At 43.3% G+C, this 25,576-nt stretch overlaps 2 protein-coding genes across 2 annotated transcripts in view; both read right to left on the reverse strand.

Moving 5' to 3' along the window:
• Positions 1-310: 310 nt before the first annotated feature.
• Positions 311-17,664, reverse strand: LOC118365265 (ras-related protein Rab-5C-like). The gene is made up of 6 exons (XM_035747342.2): positions 17,497-17,664; positions 5,003-5,367; positions 3,291-3,442; positions 3,002-3,124; positions 2,673-2,766; positions 311-1,773 (listed from the first exon to the last, which is right to left on the reverse strand). The coding sequence occupies exons 2-6, from the start codon at positions 5,166-5,168 to the stop codon at positions 1,649-1,651; spliced, it is 660 nt and encodes a 219-aa protein (XP_035603235.1). The 5' UTR covers positions 5,169-5,367; positions 17,497-17,664; the 3' UTR covers positions 311-1,648.
• Positions 17,665-18,536: 872 nt separating this feature from the next.
• The window catches only part of LOC118364736 (potassium voltage-gated channel subfamily H member 4), a 35,808-nt gene continuing 28,768 nt past the window's right edge, over positions 18,537-25,576 (reverse strand). Inside the window, exons 13-16 of the mRNA XM_035746433.2 lie at positions 21,637-22,019; positions 21,308-21,387; positions 20,978-21,054; positions 18,537-20,483 (exon numbers count right to left, since the gene is read on the reverse strand). Of these exons, the coding sequence (XP_035602326.1) occupies positions 19,404-20,483; positions 20,978-21,054; positions 21,308-21,387; positions 21,637-22,019 (1,620 nt within the window). The 3' untranslated portion in view covers positions 18,537-19,403. The remainder of the gene's footprint in view (positions 20,484-20,977; positions 21,055-21,307; positions 21,388-21,636; positions 22,020-25,576) is intronic.

The raw sequence follows: 25,576 nt of genomic DNA on the forward strand, positions 1-25,576 counted from the left end.
TCAGAGAGCAAACTAAATCCACTGGGATGGGATGGGATGGGGGGGGGGGCAGGAATGTGAGGAATTCAGTCAGACCAGTGTTAGACTCATTGAGCTCAGCTGGCTTCCTTTGAGCAGATCCTGATCTATTGAGCAGATCTTAAGCAAGATCGAGAATTAGAGAACAAAAGGTTGGAATGACTGGAAACTACTATACGCTCAACATGTTGGTAGAGATACGAATAGCTGTTAGGTGAAATCTAACAGTGAAAACAATCTACTCAAATACCCATTGTCATACAACAAATGAGAAGACAGGCAGACAATGAGATACCTTCCCCCTTATTTATTGGTAAAATGACAATTTGTTGTTTTTCTTTGTTTTCCCCCCTGGCCCCCATCTCACAGCAGTGACAGCTGCAGGTACGGTTGTGCTAGTCGTTGATGTCATAACAGAAGCGGACTGGTCAGAGGAATCCCGCCCGATAGGAAAAAGAAAACCAAAAGTGAAAGAAACTGAAGAGAACGTCTGAAATCACAAGACTCTTCAGAAAACAAAAGAGTTGTACACAAAATAAAAAAATACATCTTCACATGACAAAAATAATTGAGGATGACAAAGCATCATGTTGAAGATTGGGAAGGTATTGTATTGACAGTAACTACTGATTGGTTACATGTTTGAAGAAAATAATTATACAAATAATAGCAACATGTTTTCAATACACAATTGTGATTTTGGTCAGGAAAACAAATCTTGCTTTATCCTTTTCGTCTTTGTATATGAATGATTCAAAAACATTACATTAATGCTAAAAAAAATGACTTATTGGTGACTGATGTTAATGCACATGGTTGGATATCATAGATTAATGATTGGAAAACCTTAGGCGGTCTAGTCTTTGAAATCATACTGTTCAACGTGTGCCAAAAATAAGTCAACAATAATAATAACAATGTAATAGTTCAGTTCATCTACACAACTGCTATATCTGGAAGGAAACAACTGTTCTCCTAACTCCTTTTTTGGGGTTGAACACCTCTCCCTTCTCTTGCCCAAGGGTGACGATCGGGAACAAGGAAAAATGAAATCATGAGAATTGCTACATTCACCCACCCCCAAACTAAAATAGGGTTAGAAGTGACAGAAGACATACGTTGAAATACTGTAGCATTATGGTAAAGAAAGATAATGAGAGCGAGAGAGAGAAAGGAGAGGGCCAAAGAGCCTGTTCATTATTCCTCCCAGTTGCGTTTGATTTTCTTCTTACAGAAATACAGTGAAACAAAAAAAGAACAGTGCTCTGTTAAGTGCGATTGATAAGGATTGATCTTTTTTCCCCCTCCCTAAGTGGGTTGTTGTTTTTTGCCTGGGTGATGTCAGATGTCCATCGTTTGGTTGGTTGGAGAAAATGGGTTGTTATGTCCGCGGGCAAGTTAAAACAGTTGTAGGTCGTCATGTTGGTCATAATTGTGTCATTTGTCTGATCATTGGAACCTTGGAGTTGTGTGTTGACAGCTGATTGGCCTGTGAGCTGGTTTGCTTATCAGTTGATCGGTGCATGGTGGTTGGTCAGACCGTCAGTTGGTTTGACCGTGGGATGTGTTTGTCAGCTGGTCTAATCAGTTGGTTGATACTGCAGGTTGGTTGGTGTGTCGGTCCAGTTGGTTAGTTCCCACCACAGCACTTGCTTCCACCAGCCTGTGGGGCGGCTTCCTGCAGGTCCACTCCTGCCCGACCACCGGCCCGGCCACCGGCTCCACCCGCTGGCTCATTCTTAGGAAGCTTCTTGGCTACAGGAGAAGGACAGAAAGAAAAAAAACAGTGAGTAGGAAGCCTTGATGGTTTCTACATATTTCATTTGTTCTGGGAAGAAATGTACACCGAGTATACAAAACATTTTGAACACCTGCTCTTTCCATGACAGACTGACCAGGTGAATCCAGGTGAAAGCTCGGATCCCTTATTGATGTCAATTGTTAAATCCTCTTAAAATCAGTGTAGATGGAGAGACAGGTTAAAGAAGGATCTTTAGGATGGATTGTGTATGTGCCATTCAGAGGGTGAATGGGCAAGACAAAATATTTAAGTTCCTTTGAACAGAGTATGGTAGTATGTGCCAGGCGCACCGGTTTGTGTAAAGAACTGCAACGCTGCTGGGTTTTTCATGCTCAACAGTTTCCCGTGTATATCAACAATGGTACACCACCCAAAGGACATCCAGCCAACTTGACAACTGTGGAAAGCATTGGAGTCAACATGGACCAGCATCCCTGTGAAACGCTTTCGACACTTTGTAGAGTCAATGCCCCCAATGAATTGAGGCTGTTCTGAGGGCAAAAGGATGGGTGCAACTAAAAATTAGGAAAGTGTTTCTAATTAAGCAATAAGGCACCAGGGGTTGTGGTATATGGCCAATATACCACAGCTAAGTGCTTTTCTTAGGCACAATGCATCACGAAGTGCCTGGATACAGCGCTCAGCTGTGGTATATTGGCCATATACCACAAACCCCTAAGGCGCCTTATTGCTATTATAAACTGGTTACCAATGTAATCAGAGCAGTACAAATAAAATGTTTCGTCATACCTGTGGTATACGGTCTGATATACCACAGCTGTCAGCCAATCAGGATTCAGGGCTTGAATCACCCAGTTTTATAAATGCACATATAATATTGTGGTACACGTACCTATGGCCATAAATATCTCATTGACGTTCATGGCCGTCTTGGCTGAAGTCTCCATGAAGAGCAAACTGTTGTCATCTGCGTACGCTTGTGCTTCCTACACACAAAACAAAGGGAGGACAGAGATCTTTAGAGCTCCATCACAAACATGTCAATACAATCAGTAATAACCCATACCCTTTGAGAGTTCGTGAGCATTCTTGAATATCAACAGAAACTATAAAAATGACATTTCTAGGACATTCTCCTGTTTAAACAAACTTATCATTGACATGTTCCACTAATAGTCCAGTGGGACTAGCAGCATCTAATTGTTAGGAGTTCCTCAGTACCTGGAAGTCCACAGCTCTTTTGTTGGCCAGGTCAGCTTTGTTCCCTGCCAGTGCAATAACGATATTAGGGCTGGCTTGTCGTTGGAGCTCCTTCACCCAGTTCTTTGCACGTGTGAATGTATCCTGCACAGGAAAAAAAAAAAAAAAAAAACATTCTTAACATCATAAAAACATTTGTGATTTGATGAAATACATGACAAAGGAAGATTACACAATGGATGTTTCTTTTTCACACAAGAGCTCTATTTATACATCTACAGAAGTGTGAGTTACGAGAGCGGTCACTCACTGTGTTGGTGATGTCATAGACCACGATGGCAGCCTGCGCTCCTCTGTAGTACATAGGGGCCAGGCTGTGATACCGTTCCTGCCCTGCAGTGTCCCAGATCTCAAACTTAACTGTTGTGTCATCCAAGCAGACAGTCTGTGTGAGGAAGGCAGCTGGATGGGTGTAGAGACAAATCATAGACTTAGTTTCAGGGTCTATTTTTATTTTGAAGTCTGAAAATGCCCTACACATAGAAGATAAGTGTACATTTTACTTTGCCTGTGCATTTCCTCACAGTGGAGTAATACTCAGTATCTGCACAGGACAGGTATTCTATTTTCTTCCTTAGATAGGGACAACTATACCCCCTAGGACACTATTTGACAGGGCCGAGTTAAACTAGCACAAGGCAAACATAACCCCCAACAGCCAAGGCCACGAGACAGTTAAGAGGAAACGTGAACAGTGGCTTAATGAGAACTCGTGAAGCTACAAAGCCAGCGCTGAGGAGAATTGGGAGCCTTCCAACATTAGAGAGAGGAGGAAGGGACAATTATGTAAATAAACAAGATCGAATCGCAGAGCACTAAGCACCGAGTAAAAGGTTACTGCGAGAAATGTAGTGAGAGTAAAAACAAAAAGTGACGAAGAGAACAAAACCTGTGGCTGTCTATTGGCTAATCCATGGAACACAAAGAGAATGATAATTCAGCCCGTTGTGTCACATGGCTGAGGGAAATGTACAGCAGCACTCATAGAGGAAGCCTGCTCCATACTAAAAGCTCGGTGACCTTTGACCAGACAGCTGACAACAGGTTTTAAAATGTTTTTAAAATGCTGACTCATCCTAAGGCTTTGGCTAGTGTAAGCACAAAGCATCCTGCCTCTCCAGCCTCACCCTGCTGTGGCTTCATGATGCGACTCTAATTTATTTATTTATTTATAGGAAGGGTAATGCATAAATCATGAAGAAAGCAATCTAGTTAGTAAACCACTAAAACATCATGGAAATTCCCAACACCCGTGTGTAGGTTTGAAACTCTAGGTGAATCTGAAAATAAATAGTTACTTATGAGTCATTATCCAACTTTTGCAGTGGAATTCCTTGAATGTTAAAACCAGAAACTTGAGCCATCAAGTATTGGCTTCCAGATGGGTAGATATTAGAGCAGTTCCAGGACAGGAAATCCCATTGTTGACCGACTTCCTTCCTGTTTTAAGAGCCCACAGGGAGAGACCCCCTTCTCCCTGCTCCACTCCGACTAGCAAGTCAATACATACCTTATTAGGCAGATGACAAGTACCTCTTTCTCACACTTACCTATTTTCAGTTTTGGTTTGAACATTCTCTATAAGGCTTTCTGTGGCCGGGAGTAAGGACCTTCCCCTCCTTGTGGCATATTTAAAAGTGTCAGTCAGAGGCTTGGCTGCTCATGCGAGAGTCAGGTGATCAGCTGCCAAGAAAGATCTGGTTCTGTAGCTCAAGGTCTACTTACTCCTGACCTGGCCTTGACAACAGCCAGGGTAAGGGCTGCTAGCGAGCAGGAACATAGCCCCGGTTACCAAGGCATTCAAAGTGGTCTCCCTTCAGTGCACTACACATTCCATTTGATCTTTATAACATGATACTGACTCAACACAAGGGACAGCTGTAAAGCAACACAAAACACTAAGCATGACTAAGACACAGTCAGAAGAATGACAATCCCAATGCCAACGGCGTGCCTACTCACCTCCGATGGTGCTCTCCTGGTACTCGTGGAACTGGCCCTTGACGAAGCGCAGCACCAAGCTGGACTTGCCCACCGCTGACTCTCCCAGCAGCACCAGCTTGAACTGGCAGATCTTGTTGCTGGCCGCCGCGCCGTTGGTCCGTGCTGGTCCTCCTCGACCTGCCATGCTGCCGAGCAGAGAGCTTCACCGGGGTAAGAGGCTCTTGGTGGAGGATGAGGCTGCCTTGGGCGGAGGACTGGGGCTCTGAAGCTGAGCAGGGACTGGAGCCGAGACAGGGCCAGGTGAGGGTGGGCTAAGCTGGGTCAGGCGAGTCTTGGCCAGGCAGTGAGGGGGCCGGAGGAAGAGGGGACTTCACCTGTGGGAGCTGGAAGAAAGAACCCGGCTGAGTAATAATATCACTAGTAGGCAGCCAGTGTGACAGGAAAACTTTAGTAAACTAGAGTGCCTTCAGAAAGTATTTATACCCATTTTTTGTTGTACTACAGCCTGAATTCAACATGGATTAAATAGTTTGTTTTCAACCATCTACACACAATACCCCATAATGACAAAGTGAAAACATGCTTAGAAATGTTGCTAATTTATTGAAAATTAAATAATGAAATCTCATTTACATAAGTATTCACACCACTGAGTCAATACTGTGTAGAAGCACCGTTGGCAGTGATTAAAGCAGTGAGTCTTACTCACTGAGGTTTCCACACCTGGTTGTGCAACATTTGCCCATTATTCTTTTTCAAAATTCTTCAAGCTCTGTCAAATTGGTTGTTGATCATTGCAAGACAGCCATTTTTAAAGTGTCTTGCCATACATTTTCAAGTAGATTTAAGTCAAAACTAACTCGGCCACTCAAGAACATTCACTGTCTCCTTGGTAAGCAACTCCAGTGTAGATTTGGACTTGAGTTTTAGGTTATTGTCCTGCTGAAAGATTAATTTATCTCCTAGGGTCAGCAGACAACCAGGTTTTCGTCTAGGATTTTGCCTGTGCTTAGCTCCATTTTGTTTATTTTTTATCCTGAAAGGACTGGAGGATCTTAACAATTACAAGCATACCCATAACATGGGCATAACACTATGCTTGAAAATATGGAGTGTGGTACTCTGTGTTGGATTTGCCCTAAACATAACATGTTGTATTCAGAATAAAAAGTAAATGCTTTGCCTCATTTTTTGCAGTGTTACTTTAGTGTCTTGTTGCAAACAGGATGTACGATTTGGAATATTTTTTACTCTGTACAGGCTTCAGTCTATTTGCTCTGTCAATTACGTTAGTATTGTGGAGGAACTACAATGTTGTTGAGCCATCTTCAGTTGTCTCCCATCACAGCCATTAAACTCTGTAACTGTTTTAGAGTTATCATTGGCCTCATGGTGAAATCCCAGAGTGGTTTCCTTCCTCTCCGGCAACTGAGTTAGGAAGGTCGCCTGTATTTTACTAGTGACTGGGTGTATTGATACACCATTCAAAGTGTAATTAGTAACTTCACCATGCTCAAAGGGATTGTCAATTACTTTCTTTTTTATCCATCTACCAATAGGTTCCCTTCATTGCAAAGCATTGGAAAGGGACCTTACAGATAATTGTATGTGTGGGGTACAGAGATGAGGTAGTCATTCAAAAATCATGTTAAACACTATTATTGCACCCAGAGTGAATCCATGCAACTTGTGACTTGTTAAAATGTTTACTCCAGAACTTATTTTAGGTTTGCCATAACAAAAGGGTTGAATATTTATTGATTCAAGACATTTTCAAATACCAGGCTGTATAACAACCGGCCGTAATTGGGAGTCCCATAGGTCGGCACACAATTGGCCCAGCGTCGTTAGGGTTGGCCGGGCTAGGCAGTCATTGTAAATAATCATTTGACTTGCCTAGTTAAATAAAAAGGTTAAATAAATGTTTCAAAATAAATGAAAAACAAATCTTTCCAAGTTAGCTACTCCCGTAAGTGTCTGGTATAAACCAATCTACTTTTATGCTCCAGTGTTGTGAGTCCTTTGTATCTTAACCTTTGACTGGGCTTATTATTCAGGTTCAAACAAACCTTTAAAAATGGACCCTATGTGCATCACTTACTCATTAAATCCCAGAAATGCCTCAAATGAATGTCTAGCAGACTAATTGCTCAGGTGTTGTAAATCAATAATGTTCTGATAAACACTATTGGTCGAGGAACATCTCAGTGCTTCTGAACACCATGGTTTGACAAGAAAACAGTCCAAATGAAGGTTATTTTCTGATTGGCCTACTGGAAACACACATTGTGGTCTGGACGGCTGTTTGAATGGGGCTGTTTGAATGGGGCTGTCCTATTCTCTCAATTATATTTACTTTAGACTCAATAGTCAAACACAGCAGTGAAGGAAATGCCCTGTGGTCCTGTCTAAAGCAACATTTAGATATGCAGATTGGGTCATGATGAGTATGACCACAATTAACCATCAACATTCACAATCATGATGCTTGACCGCCAAATCAGGGGGGGGGGCGACGACGACACACGCCCCCACCCCCCAGACCTCTGTCTAGACACATTAGCCTAAAGCGGAGTTCGACTGTGTTCACATCCAACCCAATGCAACCTGTGTGTGTGTGTGTGTTCTCAGAGACCACAGAGCTGAGGGACACAGTAAAAAAATGAACAGGAACTGATAGTCTGTGAGCTGCTTGCCCCAAGGACTCCTGTTTCTGTGTACAATCCAACTTGGGCCTGCACACATCCATCTTAACGTCGATAGGTCCACGTTAGTCACAGGATGATGTGCAGATTGTCATCTTATGGTTGGGCCAGTGTACTCAATATGACTACAGTAAGAAAAACTTAAAAACACATCTTCCATAGTGCTACTTTACACGGTCAGGTAGCTTCTGCTTGGTGAAAGGGACAGGACACGGAATGAATATCGAAGCAGGAAGTGAACATTGCAGAATGACAGAGTAGCACAGACAGACAGTTGGCCCGTTACACTAAACCATTAATTGTTAGGACAACCAGCCAAGGTTAGCCTACAATGCTAAAATCCATAATTAAGTGTGAAACATCACAATAACGTCACAAAATAGGTCTAAAGAACACACTTGACTAGAGGGGGAGAGTAATATCTGGGGGGGGGGGTACAGTTCTGGAAGTCTACACAGTCATGGGGGTGATAATAAATAGCCATTTTAAAGCATATTTTCTACAGTTCTATACATTTTGCCATTGCTTATGTCGTGTTCTTACACCATCTTAGTGACTCAAACAAAACTAAATCAATGAGGGTCCCATGGCATATTCAGTTGATTTTCCCCCACAATTCTCATTTTCTTCATTTTTAATTTAAAAACTATATATAAAAATATTTAAAAAACAGGTTTCCGTTTTGCAGTCTCTTTTTATTACTATTAAAAAATGTAACAAAAATTGGCCGTTTTAAATTGCACAATAATGCTTAAAGACATCGACATTTTTTAAATGCAAGTGTGCACCAGCAAGAGACTTGTTTGGTTAGCAACGTTTCTGTTGTGCTCATGTGATTGGCCATTTGTTTTGTATACTCTGCACTGGATTGATAAAATAATCATGAAATCATTCTCCCATGTAGGCATTGGCTACTTTGTAGATAACATTTAATTGACAATGTTTTTGGGGAAGCCATCTCTACCAGCAGACTTCTCATTAGCATCTTCGCTACACAGCCATACAAAGTGGACACACAGAGTTTCAGAAAGTTGCAGGAAAATACAAAATCACTGATGCATTTAGTTCATGTCTTATGATTAACTTGGGCAAATTAATACATTTTCTAATAAATTCCAATAATTTTTTTGGAATATTGTTGAATTCTGTTTTATTTTCTGGATTCCGTCCTCAACATCAATTTTATAAGGTCCTGGTTAAGGAGCGAGAGAGCGAGAGAGGGGTAGGCCAGCCAGAGTAGTGTTGCTTTTGGCACTCAGTCTTTCCCAGGCCAGGCAAGGCCCTAATCTTCTGCATGTGACAGAAGATCACACTGTGTTGGTACCACACACTGGCCTGAGAGGGTCAGCCCAGCACAGAGCAGACAGTACAGCAAGGTAGCACACCGAAGGCCTAGACTACTGCCACATACACACCATCCGAGGGATTCCTAGACGCACCACAGTGAGTGTGGAGAGAAACAGCTGCATGTTCATTGGGTCAACATGTACGTGCTGATATGATGAAGCCGAGGTGCAAACGAGAGGAAGTTGTAACAAAGCCAACATAGACCAAGACTGTGGAACTAAGCCCAATGTCCTTGTGTTTCGGAGAAGAACGTAGAAACATCCTGGTAGTTCTTATAATTAAGCTCCCGAGTGGCGCAGCGGTCTAAGGAACTGCATCTCAGTGCGAAAGACGCGTCGCTGCAGTTCCTTGTTCGAATCCAGTCTGCATCACATCCGGCCATGATTAGGAGTCCCACAAGGCGGCGCACAATTGGTCCAGTGTCGTCCGGGTTTGGCCCGGAGTAGGCCGTCATTGTAAATAAGAATTTGTTCTTAACCTTTTATTTAACTAGGCAAGTCAGTTATCAAAAAATAATAATACCAAAGCTAGCCTCAACAGGTCACTTCTGTCAAACGTTTTGAGGCACTTTTTACACAACGCGTTTACCCTTACCAGTATGTCTACCATTCTAAGGCAAAACAACAGGTGTGACTGCTCTCCAACCCTGATAGTCTACTACACACACTATGGAAATGAAGAGGTCAGCATGCCTCACTACCCCAGGACAAGGCTCCATCGCCAAGAACTGGGAGAAGAGGGGAGGGAGGCTGGGGTGATTCCCAGCCTGAGATAAAGGGCTTCAGAAACAAACAGGATAAGAGTGAAAGAACATTTAACCAAGGCTAGTCATATGTGAGGCCATATTGTATATTAGTGTCAGTAACACTGATGTTAAAAACTCAATATAATATAAACACTGAGGACAAATAACTGAAAATCTGAGCAGCATCAAAAGCCCGTGTTCAATCCACCATCATAAACCAAAACGGTGGATTTAGGCATAAGAGTTTAGGACATGGTTATTGAACAGTATAGTGAACAGGACGGCACACAATTGGCCCAGCGTCGTCCGGGTTTGGCCAGGGTAGAGCGTCATTAACTGACTTGCCTAGTTAAAATTTAAAAAAAAGACAAATTATCCTTGGTAATATGATTGACTGATTGCTAGAGGGCTGCAGTGGCTGGCAGCCACACACTCCTGTTCTGAGAGTCACTCAGAGCAGCATCCTGCTTCTAAGCAGCTCTCTGCTGGCATCTTTAATGGGCTCTGGAGACCTCCACACACTGAAGTGGGTCAGAGAGATGAAGGGGAGAGAGGCTGGGTCAAAGAGAGAGTAGGCGAGAGGGATGGAGAGAGAAAGGTAGGGAGAGACGGTGAAATATTCATACAGCCTCCCGTGGGCTTTTGCTGCTAGCTTGATATCCAAGCACTTAGTAAAACACAGCCACTGAGAACTGGTAGCAACACACACACACACTTAACTACATACAGATATTGCATGCATTGCCCTCATGATGCAACAGTTTCTCACTCGCATGCATGGGGTAGATTTTAACTCTATACAAGACAACGCATGCACAGATATAGCAAATGAAGAAGCCACGTTCATGATGGACAAACCGACTCCTCGTGTGCATGTTGGTTTTGTCTATCCCCACCAGACGCGTTTCATGCAGGTTCAAATACCAAAACCAACTATTTTAATTTGGGGTCAGGTAAAAACACATGAAACATGAATGGACATTTAGCTAGCTAGCTTGCTGTTGCTAGGTAATTGGTCCTGGAAGATAAACGGTGGGTTGTTATTTTACCTGAAATACACATTACCCTTTTTTGTTTTGCTGGATCTTTGACCCATTTGGAGTCATAGAAAATGATGTGTTCTCTACTCTGACAATTAATCCACAGATTTATTTATACCAATAAAAATAAAAACCTAGTTTGTTTTTAGTCAAATTATTTTTTCTTCTGTGGATTTTACATGGCGGTTGGCAATCAACTTTAGATGGGAGTTAGATGGGAGAGGCGGGACTTGCAGTGCACCAAGAGTCTAAAATAGAACCAAGTTCTATTAGCGCCTGGCTACGCAGACGCACGTTTACCCACGCAAGCACTTTGGATTAAATGATTGAATAACAAAAAGTACACATTCATGTTATTCAACATGGTCAGTTTTGTCAGAATGTCAGTAAGTCTGGAAAAGAGTGTGGGAGAGGGGGAAATTCTCAGCAACTTCACTTTCTATTTACCATCACCTTGTGGGTTTCCTCTTATACTTGACATCCCAAACATTTTACACCACACACACGATGACTGGTCCACCCAACTGGCCTTAAGTTGGCTAACATTTGAAGTACCCACTCTCATATTTGGCCATGAACCCCATCTGCTATTCCCCACACTACTCTTAACTAGGGCCGGGACCCTACCACTATTGCAATACTCGTTAGTATCGTGGCAACGAATCAAAACAAAGTGGATTAGCCAAATAGCCATAATGTTGGAAACAAACATTTTATGTTGTCATCCAGAGTCACGTTTATTTTCCAAGCTATAGCACACAATATTTTAAATGCAGCAGGTTTTTGAAGGACCAAAGAGTTAGAACTGCTTCGTGTTTTCATTTTTGACATTGAAAACATATCCTGGTATCGTCCCGGCCCTACTCTTAACCTCAGAGCCCTCACAGCCAACCCCATTATTGACCACAACTAGCCTAAAGGTATGCTTCAGTCACAGCTCACAGTCCCACTGTGCTCTGCTGTCAGGTACAACTTAGCATGGGTGCCGGTTAGTTTCTGCTCTCTTGTCAACTCGTTATGGAATTGTCAATGTCATTAGATTAGGCAAAAACACAAACAGATCTGGAATCAGGCTACGTAAAACTCCTAGGCCAGTGCTGTTCATGGTAATCAGCAAGGGGTGAAATGGGTGATGATCAGAAAGAGTAACGGATGCTACTGGACTGGGTAGAATAAAACAACCGATTAGAATATTTATTTATTTGACCTTTATTTAACTAGGCAAGCCTATAGTTAATAACAAATTATTATTTTCAATGACGGCCTAGGAACAGTGGGTTACCAACTTGTTCAGGGGCAGATCGACAGATTTATTTTTACCTTGTCAGCTCGGGGATTTGATCTTGCAACCTTTCGGTTACTCGTCCAACGCTCTAACCACTAGGCGACCTATTGTAAGCACTGCTAACAATACACACCACCATAGGCCTATGAGCTGTGTTCCCAAAGGACAATTCAAACTAGAGGTTGACCGATTAAATCGAAATGGCCGATTAATTAGGGCCGATTTCAAGTTTTCATAACAATCGGAAATTGGTATTTTTGGGCGCCGATTTGTTAAATGTATTTTTATACCTTTATTTAACTAGGCAAGTCAGTTAAGAACACATTCTTATTTACAATGACGGCCTAGGAATGGTGGGTTAACTGCCTTGTTCGGGGGCAGATCGAAAGATTTTCATCTTGTCAGCTCAGGGGATCCAATCTTGCCTTACAGTTAACTAGTCCAATGCTATAACCACCTGCCTCTCTCTCATTGCACTCCACAAGGAGACTGCCTGTCACGCAAATGCAGTAGAAGCCAAGGTAAGTTGCTAGCTAGCATTAAACTTATCTTATAAAAAACAATCAATCATAGTCACTAGTTAACTACACATGGTTGATGGTATTACTTGTTTATCTAGCGTGTCCTGTGTTGCATATAATCGATGCAACGCTGGGAGATGATTTAACAAAAGTGCATTTGCGAGAAAAAAAAGCACAATCGTTGGACGACTGTACCTAACCATAAACACCAATGCCTTTCTTAAAATCAATATTTTTCCATATTTAGCTAAGAAATCCAGGTTAGCAGGCAATATTAACCAGGTGAAATTGTGTCACTTCTCTTGCGTTCACTGCACGCAGAGTCAGGGTATATGCAACAGTTTGGGCAGCCTGGCTCATTGCGAACTAATTTGCCAGAATTTTACGTAATTATGACATAACATTGAAGGTTGTGCAATGTAAAAAGAATATTTAGACTTCGGGATGCCACCCTTTAGATAAAATACAGAACAGTTCCGTATTTCACTGAAATAATAAACGTTTTGTTTTCGAAATGATAGTTTCCAGATTCAACCATATTAATGACCAAAGGCTTGTATTTCTGTGTGTTATTATGTCATAATTAAGTCTATGATTTGATAGAGCAGTCTGACTGAGCGATGGTAGGCAGCAGCAGGCTCGTAAGCATTCAGTCAAACAGCACATAAACAGCACTTCGCAAGCACAGCGCTGTTTATGACTTCAAGCCTATCAGCCTAATGGCTGGTGTAACCGATGTGAAATGGCTAGCTAGTTAGCTGGGTGTGCGCTAATAGTGTTTCAAACGTCACTCGCTCTGAGACTTGGAGTAGTTATTCCCCTTGCTCTGCAAGGGCCGCGGCTTTTGTGGAGCGATGGGTAACGCTGCTTCGAATGTGGCTGTTGTCGATGTGTTCCTGGTTTGAGCCCAGGTAGGGGCGAGAAGAGGGACGGAAGCTATACTGTTACACTGGCAATACTATGGTGCCTATAAGAACATCCAATAGTCAAAGGTATATGAAATACAAATGGTATAGAGAGAAATAGTCCTATAAATACTATATTAACTACAACCTAACACCTCTTACCTTGGAATATTGAAGTCTCATGTTAAAAGGAACAACCAACTTTCCTATGTTCTCATGTTCTTAACAAGGAACTCAAACGTTAGCTTTTTTACATGGCACATATTGCACTTTTACCTCAAACATTTTGTTTTTGCATTATTTAAACCAAATTGAACATGTTTCATTATTTATTTGAGGTTAAATTGATTTTTATTTATGTATTAAGTTCAAATAAGTGTTCATTCAGTATTGTTGTAATTGTCATCATTACAAATAAATAAAACATTTGTAAAAAATTGGCCGATTAATCGGTATCGGCTTTTTTGGGCCTCCAATAAATTGGTGTTGAAAAATCATATGCGGTCGACCTCTAATTCGAACAGACTCCCACTCCTAGACTCCAGTTGAAACATCAGCTAGCCCATTTCCTGGCACAGCCATTATCTACAGATGTGTCAGCGTGTGACCGTGTCAATGTGCATTCGTCACAAATGCCATGGAATTAGTAGTGCAACAAGCTGTCAGGCAGGCAGAATTAATTTAACCAGTTACCTAGGAATAAGGTAACATGACAACAGGTTCTCTGAACTCCAAGGGCGGAGGGACCAGAGGAATTAGATATAAAAGCGAGGGAGGGTGGAGCTAGCAGCAGCCATACCAGTCTGCATCCCGGTATTAGCTTGGCTTTCATCTGAAGTATGTATAAAAGGGTTGGGCCTGCATGGGAAACCGTCAGGGAGGATAAACCCAGCGACAGAAGAGAAAGCGAGACACCCCAATCGAGTAACACAGCGGACAATTTCAATATGTATGCAAGAGAAACTATAGCCTAATGACTAAGGGATGGGTCAATTGGAAGAGGAAAGGAATGGTGACTAAGGCTGAGTATAGACAGGCAGTCCAAATTCCTTTATTTTTTTTCCCACTCATTGGTATTTTTACCAATCAGATCAGCCCTAAAAATGATCTGATGTGAAAAGATCTGATGTGATTGGTCAAAAGACCAATGGGTGAAAAAAATATCAGAACTGGGCTGCCTGTCTAAACACAGCCTAAATCTCTGGGAATGCAAACAGGATACACATCACTAGCAAATGGGGGCAGGCAAGGGGGAAATAATTTCCTTCTCTTTCTGGCTCCCTCTGTGTGTGAAACATGACAGCCAAGCAAAAGCCTGTGCAATACAATTCTACTCTGATCATTTTGGCCTACCACGTTAAAGGGAAATATAGCCAACAAGTTGTGGAAAAGACAACAATTTCAGAGTTAATTGAAAATAAACCCATCGTTGATTAAGACGTGAAAATTCCAAAACAAAAGTGTCTATTGAACCATATGGTCCATCTAATAGAATCCTGTGGACAATATGGACACAGATTGTTTTATATATTTTTGTAATGAATACTAATATGTATAAGTATAAATTACCAAACTTACCAGGTAATCTAGGACCAAAAATTACCAAAGATTCAGGTGACGGTTTTAAATTACCGGTAGCTTTGCAACCCTAAGTGAGATAAAAAGCATCTGTTTTTGCATAAGCCTACTAGACTAAACCCCAACCCCCCCATTCAGTTTGAGCATGGGGCTAGTGGGAGAGATAAGAACCCCAGACAGGGGCTCGGCTGCAGAGATAAAGGGTCAGGGTGGGGTTAATGGGTGTCTCATCTGGCTGCAAGGAAGCACACACTTAATGATTAATGACTCAAACTTAAATAAATAATTTCCCATTTGTTTAGGCCTAAATGGTTGTGGTTTAATCAATGGGGGCCATACACTGATCTTGTAAGTCTCAAACAAGTCTGGTAGCAAACTGACCAGTAACTCACTCTGCACATAGAACTCTTCAGCTCGGGTAATAGAACAAAAAAAGTCTCACCTACAGGATATCTTCAGTCTTTTGAGGAGTAATCAGAATGACCCGTTGTGAATGGGCATGCTTCTCCTCCTACACACCCGATTCATTCATTCCTCCATTGACTCCAATGCATTACAACCTTTCTGACCACACTAACGCATACCAATTAGGCTTACTTGGGATTAAACATTGAAAAGGGTTGGGTCTAACGCAGATGTGTTATTTTACTCACCATTCTGCCAGGAATATTTGGAAATATCAGAGAAACTTTCTTAACTAGCCATACAACACCAAATCAAAACTATTTTATGCCACCTAGTAATATTGCCTTTTATATAATGTTTGCATGTGTCACCACTCTCTTAAGGACAAGGTCCACACCATAACATGGCAGCAGCTTAGGCAAGTTATTAAAAATCCATTCTCTAGTCCTGTTATTAAGCCATAACACACCAATGAGTTTCCAATGAGGATTTACCCTGGTGTTTACCCAAAAGACACAAGCCCAGTCCACTTTTCAGCCTGCATTTACATAACAATGTCTAAAATGTGAACTTTAACAGCTTCTCACAAAGAAACGGTCTTGAATGATACAGAGGTTGACTCTGCTTGCCCAAAGTCTTAGTGTCTCACTCCTGATAGAAACTCAATTACACTAGAGCTTACATTAATGTGGCACTTCAGTCTCCTTCTCACCCCATTTAACAAATGACTTACGTAACAAAAGGTACATCTCAAGACAAGTTGGTTATTTGAAATCAGCTGTATAGTGCAAAGGCAAAAACGTGCACCCAGAGTTTGGGAAACTCTGCACTAAGATATGCAATGACTGACATTACGAGGAAACCGGACAACGCACTACCCTAAGGTATGAGGGACACCACATTCCACCAAAGAAAAGGAGGCATGGATTCATACAAAAGTAACATGACACAGACAGACTCACACGATGAGGGCTACATCAGACAACTGACCTACCTGTACCACCATTGACACACCAAGTACAGACCAAAACTGTAACGCAGCATTGATGGCATTCAAAATGATGAGCCTAATTAGAGACAGCCATGGACTTTGAACTCCAATTATGCAAAATATGCTTTGAGACCTAAGCCAAGTAAACGATTATCATCAGTGGCAAGATAACAATTAACGTAAAATACCTGGTGACATGTGGGTTTTTGCAAGATGGAATGTAATTCGTTTTCATTACCAGGCAGAAACCATAAATAGCTATTAAGTTGGTGGGTTTCAAACTTCCTCATACTATCTATCGGTCATCACTGCTGACACCAATGGCAATGAGCGAAGATACTCTGTTGAAAGCTTGAAATCAACATATGAAAGGTTGATCAAATGGATTGGACCAAAAGGAAAATCGACTCGCTATATAGTTAGTTAGCTGTCAGTTTAAGGCTAACTAGGTATGAAATACAAATACCAAATCTAACACGACATTTCTGTAATTTAGCAAGCTAGCCCACCAAGTTACAGTAACTAGCTAGCTTTTTAAAGCCATCATTTTAAAAATGTGTTATATGTCAATAAGAGCTGAAGTTGAGTAGCTAGTTAGCTGAGTAGACAACGACAAAAATACGTCTACTGTAAATTAACGTTACTGCCAGTAAAAACAAAATAGGACGACACTGACGAAAGCTAGCTGACGCTAACTAACTTGGCTAAGTTTATGATGTCATCACAAAGAAAAGACGGGGTAAACCAAACATCTAAAGATAAATAACTATTTGGTCAAATTATGAACAAAGCTTTTTATTGTTTGCTAACTAGTTACCTCATTAGCTATCTGGACTAGTAATCTATCCCATTTAACATATCAATCTGACAGTCGTTAGCTAGCGACGTATCTCTGGCTAGGTAGCTAGCTAACGTTAGTTTACTGGCTGGTTGCTTGAGCAAAACTTGACAGTGGAAATCTGAACCAAAATAGTATAGTTTACAGCTTACCGTTAAAGGCAAAGGTCAAACATGCGTTCCCTTTTCTTCGTATACTCTCACTTTCCACAATTTCGACTTTGACGACTTTTCTCTCTATCACAGCTCACTACGACTGCTCAACACATAGGCCCCGGCCTTCACTTCTGCTTAGAGCATTTTTTCCGGGATCCTCCCACTTCCTGTAGGTGTGGCCTCCCTCTGATTGTGTCGTTGGGAACCTGGGAGCTGTAGTCTACTAAATCAATGAACACAAATTTGGCCAGGGCTGATTATTTTGGAGTCGTCTCCGTAGACAGACTTGTTGGCTCCCACAATGTATCAATGCTACTGATTTGGCTTATGATCGGGTTTACGAGACGAATTTAGGAGTGGCAAACAGTGGCATTCCCCAGCGCAATATAAAAACCATATCCGAGATTTTTTTAAAGATATATATAAAAAAAAACATCCAACTAGCGTTTACACAAGCAGCCCAGTTCTGATATTTTGTACACTCATTTGTATTTTAACCAATGACATCAGATATTTTAACATCAGATATTTTTCAGAGTTGATCTTTTTGGTCAAAAGAAACACCCCTGGCAATCAACTACTCAGATTCGGTCCCATCGTTTTTCAAATGTATTTGATAAAATATTCACAGAAGTTTGCTTTAACTGTATAACCATTTGGTGGCGCTAAAGACCATGATATTTGCCATCACCTGACATCAGTTCAGATCTACATTTTGTTCATAAAAGTAAACTCATTGGCCCAAACGTGTGTTTGGGCATGTTGTTTGCATCAAATGCAGGAGCCCCCGTATTTTAGGGCGGGTTTATCTAAAGGCATTGGTCTATCTAAAGAGATATTAATATAATAATAATAATAGATATTGTTGGATGTTGAGTGATTGACTAACAATATTTATGTAATTGTGTACCACTACTGTGACCTGCTCAGTTTAACCTTTCAAGTTATTTCATTTTTCACTTCAGATGTAATTGTATTTCTCAGAGTCCCTGTTTTAAATAAATATAAATATGTTATTCTGTTTGCATCTTAAATAGTTTTATTTTACAACTAATATCAGTTACAAACAAACAAAGTGATATACTACAACTCTTTCAGACAGCACACGTTGTTCAACTCATTGCACGTCTTATTTCAGTCTCTGTTACCAAAGAGAAACAGTCAAATATACAGCATAGATAAAGTCAGAAAATGATCCAGACACCAGAGCAAAAAGAAATGCAGAGCTATGAATAGCCATATTGCAGAAGAGGGAAAAACACAAATAACCATAGGTCCTCTTTGGCCAGCAATCCTCTGGCAGGCTAGCCAAGAGACAATTTCTTAAAATAATGAGCACAAACATTGGTCGTATGCTGTAAAGTCCAGACAGCTTGTAGAATGAGCTCCACAGTATGTTCACAGACAATGAAATCACCTAAAACCACATGTCAAAATGCTCATTAGGTGATGATACTTTCTATGTAAACACAATATAATGAAGGACAGGGGTGGGGTTTGCTGTTTCCATGGCTGCCAGGTCTCAATGTGATATGTCTAGAGATACCCTCCGGTTAGTAATACCTAACTTTCAGTTCACAAGAAATACATAATAAACACAAAGCTGAATATTTTTGTAAGCTGAGTCAGCTTGTCTTCATAATCTCTGGTCCATATCAATGCTGTATTTACAGTCAAATTAAATAAACAGTACATCAAGTACAATCAGTGTCGATATTATGTAGTGTGATTGCTGTGTAGAGAACATTTTAGACTGTCAAGCAATCATTCATTTCTCAGATGTAAACTCGAGTAGCATAAGAGGTGCAATCAAAAAGGGAGAGTTGAGTTGATGGGCTCAGCGTTACTTTGCACCAGTAATGACCCGTTTATTTATCCGGTCTCGGTGGGGCTCCAGACAGCTGCTAATGTGTCACCTCCAAGCCCCAGAGAGGCTCGACTTCCAGGGTCTGCTGTGTGCTGATGTTGGTCCCCTGGGTCTGGGACTCTGCCCGCTCAGCATAACTCTGCATCCTCTCAGGTCTCTCCCTGCCCTGTGGGTACTCAGTCTTAGGCCCTCCACAGTCTGGCCCTTGCCCTGCTGGCTGCCCTGCCAGATGTAGGGATGAGTCCAGTGTGTGGACAGGGCTGGAGCCCACCAGGTCATTCTTCCTAGCTCTGTTGAGAGAGCCCTGCCTCTGGGTGGTCTGGTTGTGCGTCTGATTATATGTTGGGCTGACAGACGTGTACACCCCAGACTGAGAGCTGAAGGCGGTGTGGAGCTGTGGTTGGGCGGTAGGGGTCAGTGAGACGTGGATAGGCGTTGGGGAGATGGACGGTGAATGGCTGCGGTCAGAGTTGACCTGGACACTCAGGGAGGGGTGGGACTGGCTGAGGCTGCCTGGGGAACATAGGGGATGAAAGGTACTGATGGTGGGGATGGAGGCTTTGTACTCAACCTGACCAGGACCCGCACCTGGGAGTACTGGGAAGGCAGAGTTGAGGTTCAGAAGAGATGGCCCAGTCCGGCATTGGGAGTGGCCCATGTAGGGAGAGTTGGGTGTAGTTCTGGAGGTCGGGAAAGGCCTGTACTGGGCTTCAAGTCCCTGACCAGTGGTTATGCCTCTGTCCGAGCAGCACGGATGTAAACAGGATGACCTGGGATTGGACGTCTGGTGATGGTGCTCAACCTCCACCTTCTGACCTCTGCCCTGGGGGTGCACCCCACTGTAGGCCCACATGTTCCTGGCAGGGTGGCTGAGGAGGTCGTGTTGAAGGTGAGATGGGTGAGGTCCAGCAGGCATACTGAAAGGCACCCGTGTCTGCCAGTCATTGAAAGCAATCATGTTGCTGCTGGGGTTGGGGTTCGGGGCCATCTGCAGGCCATAAGGATAGGTGGAGATGGCAGAGGGGTAATGTAACATGGTCACATGGGCCTGCAGGAAATGCATCATCTCATGGAGCTCCTTGGTCAGGTTGGACACCTCCTGGTTAAGGGTATTCATCTGGAAAATAGATGGCACGCAGAATAATGAAAGCTACAATCTGTTGCTTGGTTGAATAGTATTTATTCCAAGGCAGGAGACATAAGCATTAGAGTTCTATTGTCTCTTTCTAGGTCAGAAATGGTGGAAACCAAAAACAAGCACAGCCATAAACGATCAGTCGGTGTTACGTGAGCTTTCAAATCTGGAGCATCTCCAATTTAACAATCCTACATTTTATTTGAGGAAAAATGTCTTTCAATGTTCTCTTGCCTATATAGCCTGAGTGGTGTATTTAATGCTGAAAGTGTGTCAGGGATGACCTGTTTTTAGACACTCTTTAGGGTACAGCGAAAGTGGAGTACGGAAAATGAAGTGGGAGAACAAAAAAGTTTTGTGTCTCTTGAGGTCTCTCTACCTAGATGGAGCATATCATTCATTTATCAGTTCATTGATACATCATTATGTTGGTTTATGTGTCCGTTTACTCTGTCAATGTGATTTTATGTTCCTACCTCTTTGTTTAGCTGGCTGATGTTCTGTCTCACCTCCTTTGTTTCCAGAAGTAAGTTGGCGCTAACCTGAAATGGGTCTATGGGGGGGATGGGATGGACAAGATCAGTGCTTTCACACCCCACGACAACATAAAGCACTTTGCTCATACCATTTCATTTGTATGAGTAGCCTACTTGTACTGCTTTGGATCATTCTAAAAAAAAAGCAATTTTCTGACCAATCAATTCAGTATCCTTGCCTAAAACACGTTTCTATTTACTGTTAGAAAACCACTGATAGAAAAACATAGTTTTTTGTAGTTAAACCATTGTTTAATCTGAGCCCATTACCTTTGCTATTGGTCTTTGCCTCGCCTTGATCCACATTGAAGTGAAAAGACTGCCTATTATCCTCAATTCCATCCACAACCCTAGAGGAGATAGGAAAGAGAGGTTCACACTTAAGTGGGTTATGATTAAATATGAAGTGATTTTCAGTTAAATAAATTGAACTGTAATCTGTCTTTGCTGTTATTACCAGGTAAATCGATTGGAATATGTGATTTACTTTTTGGTTAATGGTTATAGACTTATAATCCTACAAACCTTAGGCTTAGGTACTGGGCTAATGAAATACAAACGCTAGTCATTTTGATTGTCAGTTATGTCTCATTACTCACCTGGGGCTGAGGTCCAGAGGGCTGACACAATGTAGGGAGGGTATGAGCAGCTTGGCTGGCCTATGGGATGAGCTGTGATCTGTGACCATGGTGGGCACCGGGGCTAGAGTAACCTCCTCATTGGACAGCAGCTGAGGGGAGGGGCTACGGCCTCTGCAGCCCTGGGCTGGGGAGCGGCAGAGACGGAGTGTATTGACATGTCGAAGCTCCTCCCCCAGCAGGCTGCTGGAGCCCGGGTGGCAGACGGGGCTGCTCGGGCCATGCATCAGTAGCAGCCGCCCTTGGTGGGATGCACCAGTGGGACAGTGGCTCATGTCCTCACCAGACTCCACATCTTCTGCCTCCGCAATGAAGGGAAGCTTGTGGTCCTTATCAGCTCGCTCCTGAGGGGCAGAGGGTGGGAGAGGAGAGGCATGAGTAACAGGTTCTCTGTAGTTCTCACAAACAATCATGCATGTCTTCCAGTAGCCTATTGCTAGTGGAGGAGGAGAGAGAGTGTAGAGTGAAACACACAAAGTTTAATTTGATTTTAGCTGCCGGTAATGGGTAGCAGGGGCGTCATGCACCCTAAAAATCTGAGGGGGCACAGAGTACATGAGGATGGCTGGGGGGTTGTCCGGGGGGGAGCTTGTTGGAGAATTGTTATATTTTTAACACCTGAAACAGCTTTCTCCTGCAATCTAGAGCCATAGCATTTTCTATGAAGTTGGCTTTAGCTAGCCAGCTAGATACTTTCCCAATCTCCCAACCTCATAACTAGCTACCAATCCATTTCAGGCTGTCAAAGTTTGCTAGACTTTAGAAAACCAAGCAATTATTAAATGTAGTGAATAATCTTAGTCTTTTACCCAGATTTTAGCAGAGATGCAGAGAAGAATATTTTGTTTCTTTAAAAAAATAACCACCAGACCGGTCAAGAGGTACGCTTAGATATAGAAAAATACTAGGATGTAATATCCTAGGCATTAGTGCAGTATATTGAGATTTGTGTAGAATAGAATTAGGTATAATGATTATGGCTCTAATTTGAAGGAACATTTGTTTCAGGTGTTTAGAAAATGCTAAATTCTCAGGGTCCAGCCCCCCTCCGGACCACTCCCGCTCCATCCTCACCCACTTCGGTAACAAGAGATGGTGTGTAATTTCCTTCTAATATCTGTTCTGCTGTGAGTCAGTGCTGTTCCTTTCTCTTCGTGGCAAACATAGGAAATTAGGTGCACTGAGGCGAACTGCCTTCTTGGCATTTTCAGTAGGAGTCAGATTATTTAGCTGTTATGACCTCATCGTGGCTTATAATTGTTATTCCTCAGAGTGACATTTTTTCTGTCAGATTATTATTTATTTTTTTACGTTTATTGCTACCAGACAATTTTCACATTCTGGTAAATTAATTTTGAGAGAATCAGTTAACTCCCACGCACAATGTGGAAACATTAACACGTGGACACTCGCATGTCATAGGAACACACACACACAAGGTCACACACACAAAGGCATATGCCTAGTCCAACACCCACTCAAATACAAAAAAACAAGAGTACAAAATCCGCCTCACAGAGATACTGAGACACACTAATGACAGCCCTTTGTTAAGCTCTCAACAAAGGTAGAAAAATGGGGCTGTGAGAGTTGCAATCATGCTTCTTTCAGAGTGAAGTTCTATCTGGGAATGGGCAAGATCAGAACATTGCGTGCAGCCTTTTATCAAGTTATATGTTCACCTAAGAAGGAAGGGAAACAGGTCAGGGCCCAGAACTCTTATATCAACTTCAATCATTTAAATGTCTCTGTCCCAGACCAAATATTCTGTAACGTCGTTCTTCGTTTGTAGAAAGAGAGTCGGACCGAAATGCAGCGTAGTGGTTATTCATGACTTTAATAGAAAAAGTGACACATGAAATAACTATACAAAATACAAAACAACAAACGGAACGTGAAACCTAATTACAGCCTATCTGGTGAAACTACACAGAGACAGGAACAATCACCCACGAAATACAAAGCGAAACCAGGCTACCTAAATACGGTTCCCAATCAGAGACAACGAGAATCACCTGACTCTGATTGAGAACCGCCTCAGGCAGCCAAGCCCATACAACACCCCTACTCAGCCGCAATCCCAATAATACAAAAACCCCAATACGAAATACAACAACATAAACCCATGTCACACCCTGGCCTGACCAAATAATAAAGAAAACACAAAATACTAAGACCAAGGCATGACAGAACCCCCCCCCCCCTAAGGTGCGGACTCCCGGACGCACCTCAAAACCATAGGGAGGGTCCGGGTGGGCGTCTGTCCATGGTGGCGGTTCCGTCTCGGGACGTGGACCCAACTTCATTAATGTCCTAGTTCCTCCCCTTCGCGTCCTGGGAGAATCCACCCTTGCCGCCGACCATTGCCTAATAGTCCTCACCCAGAACCCCACAGAACTGAGGAGCAGCTCGTGACTGAGGGGCATCTCGGGACTGAGGGACAGCTCGGGACTGAGGGGCAGCTCGGGACTGAGGGGCAGCTCGGGACTGAGGGGCAGCCCGGAACTGAGGGGAAGCCCAGTACTGAGAGAAAGCCCAGTACTGAGAGGAGGCCCAGTACTGAGAGGAGGCCCAGTACTGAGATGAAGCTCAGGTCGGTAGTAGGCTCCGGAAGATCCTGGCTGGCTGGTGGATCTAGCTGCTCTATGCAGACTGACAGCTCCTTGCAGACTGACAGCTCTGGTTGCTCCATGCAGGCTGAGAGCTCCTTGCAGACTGGCAGCTCTTTGCAGACTGACAGCTCTTTGCAGACTGACAGCTCTGGCTGCTTCATGCAGACTGACAGCTCTGGCTGCTTCGACCAGACTGACAGCTCTGGCTGCTTTATGCAGACTGACAGCTCTGACTGCTCCGAACAGGCAGGAGGCTCCGGCAGCTCTGTAGAGGAGGAAGGCTCTGATAGCGCTGAACAGGCGGGAGACTCCGACAGCACAGGAGGGAAGGAAGGCTCTGATAGCGCTGAACAGACAGGAGACTCCGGTAGCGCAGGAGAGGAGAAAGGCTCCGACAGCGCAGGAGGGAAGGAAGGCTCTGGCTGTGCTGAACAGGCGAGGCGCACAGAAGCCCTGGTGCGTGGTGCTGGAACTGGTGCTACAGGATCGAGGACACGCACAGGAAGCCTGGTGCTGGGAGCTGCTACCGGAGGACTGGTGTGTGGAGGTGGCTCTGGATAGACCGGACCGTGCAGACGCACTGGAGCTCTTGAGCACTGAGCCTGCCCAAGCTTACCTGGCTCGATGCCCACTCTAGCCCGGCCAATACGAAGGGCTGGTATGTGCCGCACCGGGCTATGCACCTGCACTGGAAACACCATGTGCTCCATAGCATAACACGGTGCCTGCCCGGTCTCTCTAGCCCACCGGTAAGCACAGGGAGTTTGCGCAGGTCTCCTACCTGGCATAGCCATACTCCCTTTAAGCCCCCCCCAATAATGTTTTGCTTTTCGGGCTTCCAACCGATCTCCCAAGACCAGAAGTCCTTATATTGCTGCTCCTCACAATTAACAGGGAGAGTAGGCTCAGGTCTGACTCCTGACTCAGCCACTCTCTCTCTGCGCCCTCCCCCAATAAATATTTGGGGGTCACTTTCGGTTTTCGCTCTGCGCCGCCGTGTCTTTTTTTCCGACTCCATTCGCCTATAGCCCTCTTCGCACTGCTCTAGCGAATCCCAGGCGGGCTTCTGCACTCTCTCTGGGTCGGCCGCCCACCTGTCGATTTCTTCCCACGTCGTATACTCCATGCCTCTGCTGTCCATAACGTCCTCCCTTCGCTGTTCAAGCTGTCGCTGCCTGTTAACACGCTGCTCGGTCCGTGTGTGGTGGGTGATTCTGTAACGTTGTTCTTTGTTTGTAGAAAGAGAGTCGGACCGAAATGCAGCGTAGTGGTTACTCATGACTTCAATA

This window comes from Oncorhynchus keta, chromosome 32 (assembly GCF_023373465.1).
Source record: "Oncorhynchus keta strain PuntledgeMale-10-30-2019 chromosome 32, Oket_V2, whole genome shotgun sequence".
NCBI classification, from domain to species: domain Eukaryota; kingdom Metazoa; phylum Chordata; class Actinopteri; order Salmoniformes; family Salmonidae; genus Oncorhynchus; species Oncorhynchus keta.